General features: G+C 41.9%; 1 protein-coding gene across 1 annotated transcript; it reads right to left on the minus strand.

Moving 5' to 3' along the window:
* Nucleotides 1–9,459: 9,459 nt before the first annotated feature.
* LOC131459863 (uncharacterized) lies at nt 9,460–10,551 on the minus strand. The gene has a single exon (XM_058629997.1). It carries the CDS (start codon nt 10,465–10,467, stop codon nt 9,460–9,462), a length of 1,008 nt encoding a protein of 335 aa, XP_058485980.1. The 5' UTR covers nt 10,468–10,551.
* Between the last annotated feature and the right edge of the window lie 3,343 nt (nt 10,552–13,894).

A 13,894-nucleotide genomic window follows, 5' to 3' on the forward strand; every position in this document is an offset into this window, starting at 1 on the left:
ACTTCCCATCTTACAGCATAAAAGTAAAATCATGAAAGTTCTGAAACCAGATATTTATGTTTCTTAACCTTTTAAATCTATTTATTCATCTTAATAACATTTTAAACAAAACATTTTAATCAACCATTTAAAAATATTAATAATTTTAACAGTTAAGATGAACTTCTGTCTCTCAGAAGAAAGAGAGTGAATACTATTAATATGAACTATTAAATTACTATTAAATGGTTTTAAGTCAACAAAACAAACTATAAAGGCCATTTGTGTGAATGCTATCAACATTTCCTACAAAAATCAAAACAACTCACATTTAAATGTTAGCAATTAACATGTGGCATGGACCTGTGAATTTGCTTTAAAATATGTCTTGAAATGCTCAGGAATATTCCCTTCACTTGAATGTATGTTATACATAAAGACACATATTTGAAAAATATTGATGTTAAAAATAGTAAGAATTTGTAGTTTTTGAAATAAAGGAGCAGATGGGGTGTGTGACTCTGATCGAGTTGCAATTCTAACAAAAGGTTTCGGAGGACCAAGATTTTGTTGAGAGTACTAGGAAAAGTACTTGCCCAAACTACAGTATATTACAATATGAAAGATAGGGATTAATTAAACTGTAATATAGAATATGTTGACAGTTTTTGGTGACAAGCTGACTGATCCTTCTAATTATACCAATAGATTTATTTATTTTTCTGCTATCCCAGTCAGTTTGTTCTTTCCAACTCAAACTCTCATCAAACAGTGATTCCCAGAAATCTTGTAGATGACACTTGAGGCATCTCAACAGACTCAATTGTCAAACACCACTGGGCGAACGCCCAGTGGTGTTTGGACGGGATTGGGACACAAGCCACTGCGCCTCTACCCTAGTCTGAGAGGTTGCAGGCATACAATTTCACCACACAGTTCACGCCTGGTCGGGACGACATTGTGGCAGACCTGCTCTCCAGAGTCAAGCTTAAATCTGTTGGAGACGTTGCCCAGGACCCTTCAGAGCCGGAGCTTGTCCTCATGCTTCACATACCCCTCCAAGGAGCCGTTTCCCTGCAGGAGCTCCAAGACGCGTCTGCACAGGATTCCGTCCTCAATCAGCTCCACACTTTCATTCGAGAGGGCTGGCCCAGCAAAGTTTCAGAGGAACTGGGCCCATTCAACACATCAAGGACGATCTCTCATGCTGGAGTGACGTCTGTGTGGCAAGGGGGCTGTGCACAGTGGTCCCAAGCGCCTTGAGGGCGCGCATCCTTGCCATGGTGCATGAGGGTCACCTGGGTGTTGTTAGAGTCAAGCAACGCTGCAGGTGCTTGGTCTGGTGGCCAGGCATCGACAGGGACGTGGAGACTATGGTGAAGGACTGTACAGCTTGCCTCGCCAGCGGTAAGACAGGCCTGCCGCCCCCTCCGCCCCTGCCGTGGCCACCAACACCGTGGACCCACGTCCAGGTGGACATCTGTGGTGAACTTCACGGCGTCCCTCAGCACCAACACACAAAATCCCAGTTGGGCAACCGCCCAAAGCAGAATTTCCGGCTGAACCTCTGCAGCCCAGTCACCGCCCATTTCGGGTCTGCCGGAGGCCTCTTTACCTCAGGGACTATGATACCCGTTGAAAAAAAAAAAAAAGCGTGTGCATTGCCTGTTATGTAGCAGAATAATCCACAAGGCTTTGCGGGTTATCTATCGGGTTGTCTACCTGGGTTATCCAGTCAGATTGGCCATGTTCAGGCCAATGTACGGTTCAGGAAGGGGGGGGGGGGGAGTACCATACGGCTGTATGTCTTAAGGTAGTGAAGTCGCATGAGTGTGATGTTATAATATGGAGACACCCCGAGTTTGATGTAAAGTGTACGTTGTCAATAAATCACAGTGAGCACACAGTCGTGTCTGTGAATTTATGGACATAACAGTTACGGCTGCATGGCACATGGTTGGTAAAGGCATCTACATCCATCCTCTGTTGGAATTACTTTAAGAAGCATTGTCTGTAAGTACAGTGTTGATAAGATGTCTATGTTTGCTTTGACGTTTGTATTTTGTGTAGATGTTAGGCCATTTTTTTATTCATGTGTTTTCAGTGCCAAGCAATTGACTTGACATGTTAATGGCTTTCAGCTAGCTAAATGATATACATAACCATGTATGTAGAAATGGACAAGTCAAAGGTTATATGATGGAAAAAATGTATATAATGAGGCTTGCTCAACGCTGCTTATATTTCTTTCTGAATTTCAGTTTTACTCCATTCTCATGCTGTCAATATAAAGCAGTGGTGCTCAATAAATCCATTGATCATTGACTACAGTGTGTGGAAGGAGTTATCTGTCTGTCTAGTTAAGGAAGGGGAGTCTTTGACGAGGGCGGAACACAACCAGATGATAGAGATGTGTTAATGAGATTGGTGAGGAAAGGAAGAAGATCAGAACCAATTGAAGGTGAGAAGGGATAGGGTCAAGGGGTCAGGGGGTCAGAGGTTATTAGGGAAATAACTTGATCTTGAGATAGAGGGGTGAAAGAGGATAGAGAAGGAGACGAATGTGTGGTTGGTGGAAAGGTGAGATCAGGAGGTGGGGTGGACAAAGAAGAGCGAATGTCATTTACCTTTTATGTGAAGTAGTTGACAAAGTGAATTGGTAGAAGGGAGGAGGTGGGGGGTATAAGTGAACAATATAAATAAACATTTTCTTTAGGAGTAAAGAAAGGCCTCAATCGCTAGTTTCAAGTCTTATTAGATCAAATTTGTGAACATTTTGTAAAGAGGAAAATACACACAATATGCCATCAATATGTTAATAAAAGCAAACCAGAAGATCTGCCATTCTTGGTTATAGTTTCTTCTGAAGATAAAAGCAAGACTTACTTGATAGTGTAACGCTCACCCCAGTGCTGCAGCGTTGAATAAGGAGGTGATTACTGGCTTGCAACTTCTGTGCATTTATTTGCAGCAAAACACAGATTAACTCCGGTCACTGTTGGCCGTGACCACGCCGTACATTTTAGCAACCACAACAACATGCCAGAGCAACAACATCCACCTCGCGTTGTCTCACCCCCTCTCGCGAAACAGTCCCCCCACAATAGTGCACAACACAAAACAGCTGTAACCATTTGCATAACTGATGAACTCATAACATAAACACATTAACTCAGCTCATTACAATAGTTTTGGATTTTTGTTTTTCTTGCTCCTTGTCCTACCTCCTCGACTTTGTTCCAAAGCAAGATCATCCAGTCATACAGTATAGTTCACTAATAATAATTTTCAAGCTGGCCAAGCTTGTTATATTTATCTACAATAAGGAGAATGACAGTCAGTAGGTGGAAAATTGGGGCAAAATATATTAAGCTCATAAATTTCATTGCGCATTGTAACTTCCATTTCCATTAACTTTAACAGTTTTATCACAGTGTTTGAGTTTCCACAAATTGTGAATGCAATTATTTTGGTGCTGTGTTAGAGCTTGTATTTTGTGGGACTTTTTCTTCTGTCTTAGAGTAACAGGCCTGGTTTATGGGAAAATTTGCATCATTTATAAAGTTTGATTCCAGAAGTGCTGCTGAGTAAGAAAAACAGGTGCGTAGAGGAGGCTATAGAGAGACAAATCAAACCAGTACGAGCAGAAAACATCCACCACTGTTAAACCATATCCATGCTGCTCTGAAGAAGAAAACATTTCCATTTTTCTCAATTAAGGATCCATTATTTCAGGCTCCAAGCTTTTGCTTTTGGCCAAATACTGCTTTGAATGAAGCAACTTCCTGTGAGGCAGTTAAGAGTGTGTCTTAGATGTGGCAACAGTAAATGTGACATTTACGTTATAGACGTACAGAGAGTTATAACTTGGGTGTATTTTCCCCACTTCTCCACTTGTTACTGGAACAAAAATGTTCCAGTAACAGACAGATGGTTCATCCAATTACCTGGCAAGTATTTACTGAAATGCCCTTTCACGATGTCCAATGAAACCATCCCAGATGGTTCTATGTAACAGGTCATCTGACATGTCAGTTATACCTTTCCTTTTCTTCAAGAGAAGAGTATAAAATATTGTGGATCATATTTCATCACATTTGTGTGATACTTCCATAAATCATCCAGCTTGTATTACACTCAAGCAGTCTGTTTTTTCAATCGTCTCAGTCCACTGGAGTCCTCACTGAAAACTTCAGAAGTTAACAGGTTTCTGGTGCCCACTGATACCAGATAATTTGTAAACCTGAATGTTTGAGTGAAATAAATGATATTATTTTCATTTTGAAGATACCAGAATCAGCTTGCCTCGTCCCAAGTATTACAAATGACCTACTCTGATGCTATAATATAGACTTAAATAACATGAAGTATTTTTAGCAAACAAACCTGTATGTTTTAAGGTAAAATCTCTCCTGTAACAAAGATCCCCTTACAAGAAAATGATTTGCTTGTTGCAACATTTGTTGACCTTAAGACTGGATCAACTAATCTCGTCTGAAGGAAAAACGCAACTGCCTCCGTTAATTCTTTCTAGCGTTTGTTTCGGTGACCAAAGTTTTTTTTTCTGGCTACTTTATATTCTGGTTTGTACTTGTGTTTGAGGTGGTGGAACAAATTATTGGTGTTACTGTCCTTTGTAGGCACTATTTATTTGTAAACCACGTTGTAAATTGCTGCTCTGCGTCATACTTTAAAAAACAAAACCAGTTCCAGATAATGGAGCTGGAACCTCGTTTAGGAACAAGCTCCTCGCTGCTCGGCGTATCTGCTCCGCCTTCTGCCATGTTTGTCAATATTTGTAAAATATGGTTTTTATCGTGGGATGACGTATTCTGATCCTGGGGAATGTTTTTGACAATATATATTGTAAACAATGACATCGCACAACCCTACTGCCACCAGACATAAGGAGAGTTAATGAGTAAATACAGCAAACACAAGCTTGTTTTGATATCTTAGTGAAGACACTTCATAATGCATTCCCTAGCCCATAATTACAGTGGCCAACAGGGGCAAACACACTGCAATGACCCAAAGCACATGCAGAAAGAAAAAAGAGCTGCATATTCACAAACAAAAGCACAAAACACATGCATCAACAGGAACAAACTGCAAAAAACAAAACGATGCAAAACTGAAAACACACAAAAAAAGGGAAAACACCAGCATATTCAATAACGGAAGTGCTCCTGGCTTGTGGGGGCGCTGTCGTGCAGGTCGGGGACCAACCGTTACAATACATATCCTTATGTATATAGCTCTCTTTAAAAAACAGAAAACACTGTAGTTTTTGACCAGTGTTTACATTGTCTCTGTAAATATGCTGAGATACCACCAAAGAACTCTGATGAGCTTGGGTCTTGCGGTATTAAACGTGCAAGCAGGACCATCAGCATGTAATTTAATTTTTTTTACAATACTGTCAGTTACCAGATGATTTTATCCAAATATACTTACAATAAGTGCATTTAGTTAAGTAAAAAAATGGCTTGTTAGAAATCATACATAGGCCTATGCTAATAAACAAGCATTCAAAGAGCATATAGCGCATTAGCTATAAAGTCTGCTAGCTTAAATGCTAACACAGTGGCAATAAGGTCAGCTGGCTTAAATTTAAACCTGTTAGTAATAAAGTCTGCTAGCATAGCAGACAATCTTAGATTTTTTGAAAAAAAACCAAAGAAGTGCTTGTTGCTGGTTTACTCGTGGCTGGTCACTTTTATACTTTTGTTCAACATGACCAGGTCTTTAAATAAATTAAGAATTTAATATTCCCTGAGTATTATAACAGCTACTGAACAGCGCCTTCCGTAATTGAATATGCTGGTGTTTTGGGATTTGTGTGTGTTTTCTGTTTTGCATCGTTTTGTTTTTGCAGTGTGTTTGCATGTGTTTCGGCTTTCTGCAGGTCATTTTTCATTTGCAGCACAATAATGTAGATATATGTATATTCAATTTAAACAAATAGCTATGAAGGGGGAAGGAAAGATAAACATTTCTGTTTTGTTTTGCATATTTTTATGTCATATGTGTTACATGTGTTTCTGAGAACCTTATAAAAATCCACCCAAACAGATCAATAGTGAATTTCCTTTGTAAAAAATACAAACAAAACAAAACCAAAAAACAGTATCTCTCTAATTAGATCAGTCTCATTTTTGGAGAGTTAAGAATGAAGTTTTTATCATTATTTCCATGAGTCACACGCAGTGAGAAGATGTGAAGGCAAACACCAGCAAATTGGAAAATTACTTTAACTGATGCACAACAAATAAATCTTTCAACAGGAGGATTAAAAAATGTACTACAGCATTAAGTGGATATGCCACCATGTCTACTTCCTGCTACTAATGTGTTATTTTCTGTTTTGCTTTCTGCCTCGCTTTCTACTAATTCACACTCACCATGAGTGGACTATGCAAAAGCCTTAAGCCAAATGTAAGCCTTTGTTAATGGGACGTGTGGTAGAAAAACGATTTTCTGCTAAACGTTTTCTCTAACGAGAGAAGCAGGTTGCAGATAAAGACAATTAAAGGCGTCTAAGTAGATGTTGATTTCACTGTAACCCTGGAGACAGTCATGTTATCTCAGAAAACTAAAGCTAGGTGTTCCTTTAAACCTACTGTATATATGCAGCAATACACCAAAGAAATACTCTTAAGTAACTCTCAGCACTAAAGGAAAATGTGCTAATGATTTGTCATTTGACATTTGACACAGTTAACAATGACACTTTGCACGAGTTGGTGAGGCAGTAATCAAGTTGTGCTTTTCTTCCATGTAATTGTGAGCTTTAACTCAATTGGAGAACAGAGAAAACAGATTGTATTTTATTAATTGGATTATTTGACACTGCAAATTAGTAAGTAAGCCAATCACCTATAATAAGCCTAGTTCTCACCTGCAGTCCATGGTCTGCTATTACATTATGGCTCATTGCCAAGCAAGATAAGGAAACAATACTGTTATTAGACTAAAGTTACAACTAGAAGTAATGTGTTACAGGCCACATAGACCGGAAGCTCCAATTAACGCTGCGTTTGTGTGTGTATCTGCGTCATTACCTCGTTTATGAAACCATAAAGTTTCAGAACAAACAGTTCAGCCACTGCTGAGAAAATAGGCTTTTATTGTTTTCCTGGGCTCTGATAAGCAGAACGGCACTTTCGTTTGTTGATGATGTCATCACTAAACCTCACCACTCCTCTCACCACCGTAGCTCCTCCTGGTGCGGGCACTAGTCCGGGCACATCCGGTTGCGTACATTCAACCGCAGAAGAAGAAGAACTACTCTCGTTGTAGCTGCTGAGATACAGAGCGTATCTGAGAGCTGACCTACCAATTACGTCACTTCCAGGTACCTGGCCAATCACAGGACAGTGGGAAAGCTCTCGTTGGCTGGCCATTCACAACACAGTCCATGTTCTGGGGGTGTGATTTTGGTCTGAAACGGCTGACGAGAGTGTCAGTGAGGAGATATTTCGATCGGCTCGTTTGCAGCGACTAGGAGGATTTTGACCATGAAAACAAGTTAATATATCTAAGTAGACCTCCATAACAAGGCTGGGCTATTTCAGACCAAAATCACACCCCCAGAACGTGGACTGTGTTGTGATTGGCCAGCCAATGAGAGCTTTCCCACTGTCTGGTGGCGGCGACGGCGGTCAAAAAACTTTGTGCTTCCCCAGTCAGAAGCACACCTGCTGAGTTATTACCTATTGCTCTATTTAACACCCAGTGCAGAGCGCCACCTCCCTTCAAATTAAATTACAGAGCCATTACACCAGTAATACACACGAATTGTACCAAACAATGCCCAATATTTGTACACATAACCTGGTTTCACTCAGAGGTCACCATAAATGTCAACATTAACAACTTGCAGCTGTTATAGTTATAGGTTCCTGTAATAGGCATAGCTTAGTGACGGGTCTTTCCAAGATGTTTGTCTTCGTCTGGAGACGCACAGAGTGTACCAGACCCTTCTTGTCGGGAAAAGTTTCCACAACTCTGCCAAGAAGCCAAGATCCACGGGGAGCAGCAGAATCCATCACAACAACAATATCTCCAGGAACAAAATTTCTCCTTTTTTGATTCCATTTTTGGCGTTCTTGAAGCAGAGGAAGGTACTCCTGTAACCATCTTTTCCAGAACAGATCCGAGATGTATTGGACTTGCCGCCGTCTCCTCTTCACATCATCCTTATTTAGTAATCCAGGTGATAAGACTGGTTTCCCTTTCATCAGGAGAATGTGATTAGGAGTGAGTGGTTCAAGATCAGTGGGATCATCAGAGAGCTTAGTGAGGGGGCGACCATTCAATATAGCCTCAACCTCACACAAAACGGTGTGGAGCCCATCATCATCCAGAGTTTGCTGATGTAACACAGAGGTGAGAACTTTCCTTACAATACGAATGACCCGTTCCCAGACACCACCATGGTGTGATGCTGCAGGGGGGTTAAAGCTCCACTGGATGCCATCTTGCAATAGCACTCTCTGTATCTGGTTGTGATTTAGAGATGCAAGTGCTCCTCTCAGTTCTTTTTCAGCTCCCACAAAGTTTGTACCATTATCTGAGCGCATAGAAGATACCTGTCCTCTTCGGCTGATGAACCTTCGTAACGCATTAATACATGCATCAGTATCCAATGATGAAGCTACTTCCAAATGAACAGCTCTGCTTGCAAAACAGGTAAAGATGACATCATAACGTTTACACACACCTCGACCTCTCTTCACCTCTAAAGGCCCAAAGTAATCTACTCCCACATTTGTGAAGGGAGGGAGATCGGGAAGGAGCCTTTCCTTTGGTAGGTCCGGCATTTTTTGCTCACCCAACTTCCCTTTGTATCGTCTGCAGAAGCTGCACTGTGATATGATTTTTCTCACAGCTGAGGTGGCGCTTGTTATCCAGAACTTCTTTCGCAACCTTGACAGCGTATGATTTCTTCCACCGTGGCCAACTTGTTGGTGCATGTGTCTTAATATGAGTGTGGAGATGTGTTGATCTTTTGACAAGATGAGTGGATGCTTTACCTCTTCTGGTAAAGCTGCCTTACTCAATCAGCCTCCAACTCTCACAAGTCCATCCTCCAGACATGGGTCCAGTTTGTAAATAGAACTGTCTCGCGACACACATTTTCCAGCTGATTCCAGCAATCTCCTCTTTGAACCTTTTCTGCTGACTGTAACGAATGATGGAAACTTCAGCATCCAAAAGATTCTCAGCTGACAAAGTTTGACTCATTGCTTTTTTGGCCCTCTCCATCTCCAGTGACACATGTGATCCAGCTGCATCCCTTCTGTTGATCTCAAGAGCATGCAATTCCTTTCTCCTTTGCTTTAACTGCAGAAGAATCCTCTTCCATTTGAGAAACCACGCAACTGCCACCTTAAGTTTCCTCCAATCGGAGAAGTATAATAGGAGCTGGTCTGTAGCATTAGGGAAATCCTGAGTAATGATTGTGTTTACTAGTGTTTACCTTTTGACCTCTACATCATCGGCTGCAATTGTGGCCTCTGTGATGTCTGAAGGCCAATCCTTTTCTGGGTCAAAAAGAAACCTTGGGCCTTCAATCCAGCTACTACCATTCAACAGATCTCCAACCTTCATACCTCTAGAGGCGTAGTCAGCAGGGTTGTCTTTGGTGTTGATGTACCTCCACTGAGACACATGAGTTGCATCTCTGATGGTTGACACCCGTTTCGCCACAAATGTGTGGAAACGTCTGTCCTCATTTTTTATATACTTGAGCACTGAAGTACTATCTGTCCAGAAAGTTGACTGATCTAGTGGCAGCTCCAATTCTGCTCTTAACATCTGATCCACTCGAACGGCGAGGACAGCAGCTGTAAGCTCCAGACGAGGAATGGTTATCTGTTTCAATGGGGTGACTCTTGCCTTTCCCAGCAAGAAGGAGACATGGACCTGGCCCTCGCTGTTTTCAATTCTGAGGTAGGTGACAGTGCCAAATCCATCTTCACTGGCATCAGAAAAGTTGTGCAGCTCTGCTTTAATGGGCTGTCCAAAATGTTTGGGCTTAATGCATCTCTTCACTTTGAATGAAGCCAACCTTTTCAGATCCTCCATCCATCCAGTCCACTGATGGCTAATGTCTGCAGGTATGTTGTCATCCCACCCACAACATCTGCGACATAGCTCTAGCAGCATAACCTTTGCTGGCAGTGTCACTGGTGCAAGAAACCCCAAGGGATCATAAACTGAACAGATTATAGACAACAATCCTCTTCTGCTCTGTGCTTGCTCTTTCACCATCATTTTGAATTTGAACGTGTCCGACTCCACACACCACTGTAGTCCAAGGGCTCTCTCGACTGGAAGCTCATCTCTATCCACATCCAGTTCTTTCCAGTCTTTAGCTCTATGCTCCTCTTCAATGGTTTGCAGCACTGTCCGGCTGTTACTGATCCACTTTGTCAAAGTTAAGCCTCCCTTTAGGCAGAGGTCCCTAAGAGCTTTAACCATCACAACGGCCTCCTCCTCTGAGGGCAAGCTCTTCAAACAGTCGTCAACATAAAAATTTTGCCTGACTGTTTTTACCACCTCTGATGGGAAGTGAGCATGATTGTATTCTGCTGTCCTCCTGTGTGCATAACTGGCACAACTTGGAGATGAGACTGCGCCAAACAAATGAACTGTCATCCGATATTCCACAATCTCTTGGCTCACTTTACCATCAGGCCACCATAGGAAGCGAAGAAAGTCCTTGTCCTCTTCAGCCACTTTAACCTGGTAGAACATAGACTGAATGTCTCCCATGAACGCTACTGGCTCCTGTCTGAATCTGGCAAGGACTCCTAGCAGTGAACTGGTCAGATTTGGGCCTTGAGTGAGTGAGGCACCTTTAAACTCAGCTGAACAGTCAAACACAACACGCAAGGTACCCTTTCTGGGATGACGCACACCATGATGGGGAATATACCAAACCTTTCCATTTTCTCCATCCAGTTGATGTTGAGGCACTTTCTCTGCATAGCCTTTCCTTATAACATCAGTGAAGAAACTGTTGTATTCCTTATGAAACAGTTAATCTTTTCTGAACTTACCTTTCAATCCTAGCAGCCTTTGCTTGACCATGCTAAGATTATTGGGAAGAGTGAGCTGCTCTTTATTAAAGGGCAAGTTCATACTGTAATGACCATCCTGAAGCTGTGCTGACTCATCCATAATCCTTAAGAATCTGATGTCTTCCCTTGACATCGCCTTTTCCTCTGTACTTCTTTCATTGAAGTCATGATTGTACTGGTTGTTCAACATCACCTCCAGCTCTCGTTGGTACCAATCAACATGTCAACATTGGCGTGTATGCAGGGGATCTGAACTTCAGAGAGGTATGACCACTGTGACAGCTCTTCCTGTGAGATAATGTTGTTGGGGGTCGCAGCTATTTTCTTTGAGTGAGAACTTCTGGAAGACTGTAAAAGTTGTGACTGTCAAGACCAGCCACTTCCAAACCATTCAAAACATAAGTGGAAACAACCTTTTCTTGTCCCATGGTGCGTAAAAGGAAACTGGTTCTTCTACCGTCGATGTTCAACTTTCGCATAAGATGCTCTGAACAGAATGTGGCTGTACTGCCGGGATCCAGGAACGCATAGGTTTGTATTATTTGGTCTCCCCTAATGGATTTAACCTGGATTGGCAGAATGGACAAAATGCAACTCTCCTTTCCGGCCCCTGTATGACCACAAGTTTCTGAAGAGGGTGGTTTGACAGGTCCTGTTTCTTTAGAGTGTTCACTTTCTGTTCTGGTTCTCAGCCTTTCAGAAATATGAAGCACCGTAGGATGATTCTGACCACACTCTTTGCAAGTTAGACGCCTGACGCAATCCTTGCTCATGTGTCCACTACATAGGCAGCCAAAACACATCCTTTTTTCCTTCAGAAAGATAATTTTGTCCCGATGCTTCTTCCTTTTCAGCTTTGGACACTCCTCCAACATGTGAGACTGGGCGCAACAGACCTTTGGTTGTGTCAACAGTAACTGTAGTGGCAAAGCTATCACCTCTGACTCTGCTGAACTTGGACTGAGACCTGAACTTGTTAACACTCTTGGATGCAGGTAAACCACTTGTCGTGTCCTGAATGTCCCCAAAGAGTGGATCTGAGATGATCTTAACTTGACGTTCGATGAATGAAACAAGATCTTTAAAGCAAGCTCTGCGATTGCACCTCTCCAAGATTTCATGTGCTTTTGTCCTCCATTTTTCTCTGAATTTAAATGGCAGTTTTGTCATGATTGCTCTCATGTTGGTTGGCACATCTAGTTCTTGCATATAGTGAAGCTCCTCCATCATGTTGCAACAACCACGCAAAAACAGAGAAAAGGCTTGTAGCGATTTCACATCCTCTGATTTCACTGTAGGCCAAGCCAGAGCCTTCCTTATATAAGCTGCAGCAATCCTGTATTCATTTCCAAAGTGTTCATGTAGAAGCTCTTTAGCCAGTTGATAACCTCTGCCAGGAATCATGTGCTGACAGCTCCTCACCAATTCTCTGGGTTGACCTTTTGTAAACTGCTCCAAAAAATAAAGACAATCAGTTTCTTTAGCTTTTGATTCCACTCCATGCTCAAAAGCTCTGATGAAGTTTCTGTACTGGAGGGGATCACCGTTGAATACTGGAATGTCTCGAAATGGTAAGGACAGTAAGCATTGTTGTTGAACAAGAGCTGCTGTTATATCATTCAGCTTATGCATTATGGTGCATAGATCTACTTGCATTTGTACAGAATGTGGATGCGGTTGCTCAACTGATGCAGGCTGCTCCTTATTTATTGGTAAATAAAGAGTTTGATGCTGTGCGTCTCCATATTGTGTTGTTCCATATGTTCCTGTTGTTTTCCTGTGTGTCTCCTGTCCTGATCCAAAGATGCACTGCTGCCCTTTTTCCACAGTGTGTGTGTTCCATGCTCTTGAATCCTTATGACATACTGGGAAATTGGTTTGTGGCATTGCACTCCATGTCCAGGGTTCATACGACTTTGCTGCAGGGTTGAGCCGTTTGGAAGTTGTTTTTTGTTCCATTTCCCTTTGTAGATATGAATTCATTCCATTTGTTTTGTTTCCCACTTTCTTCAGTGGACATTAAAGGCACCAAAGAATGATGAGCATTTTTTGCTTCTTCACACAAACCAATGATTTTTTTTATGCATATACTCTTCAGTTACCTTTCTCATATTTTTTACCTTGCTTAATCGATCTTTTCTTACATTTTGAAACTTTTCCAACTTTTCAACAAAAGCCTTATGTGTTAGTTTAACAACTCTTTTACCCAACTGTGCTTCATTTGAATTTCCCACTTCAATATAAGGAGCGACAGCAGCCGATTCTGCAACCGGCTCATCAGATTTATCGTTCATAATGTCCTCCTTTTGTTATAATGTTCCACAATGAAAATCCAAGCGATGAGAAAAGTACAGTCTTAAGACGCGATCATCATTGTTTCTAGCAACCAATGCATTGGGATTACGCTCGCAAAATAGTGTGCACACTTTTATTTATTTATTTTATTATGGCCATGAAACCGGTAGCGCTACTCCTCATACCTTGATGCCTGCGGTGGGCGCCGTAAGATGGTCCAGCGGCAGCACAACCTCATCAGAAGAATCATCGTTGTCACTCCAGGAAAAACGGCCGCTGTTGACTTCTTCCATGCGGCTCGGCTGGTTCGGAAACCCGGCGTTGACTCCAGCGTTGGCTCTGCCTCCGTGCGGTGTCCTTTCCGCGACTAACTACGACTTCTAACCGAAGCGCAGTTTTTTGACTTAGTGTAGTGACTTGTTCTTAAAATAAAACAACAAAACGAACGTAAGTCACTTGAGGGGGCTGCTGTACTGGTACTTGTAGTAGTTGACGCGTCGTCTTCCGGGTCCAATGAATTAATTACACAC

The sequence above is a fragment of the Solea solea genome, chromosome 5, assembly GCF_958295425.1.
Source record: "Solea solea chromosome 5, fSolSol10.1, whole genome shotgun sequence".
In the NCBI taxonomy this organism is placed as follows: Eukaryota; Metazoa; Chordata; class Actinopteri; order Pleuronectiformes; family Soleidae; genus Solea; species Solea solea.

Bases quoted from the DNA above. Each gene is read 5' to 3' on its own strand.
- LOC131459863 (XM_058629997.1), bottom strand. From the start codon at position 10,467: ATGGTTAAAGCTCTTAGGGACCTCTGCCTAAAGGGAGGCTTAACTTTG.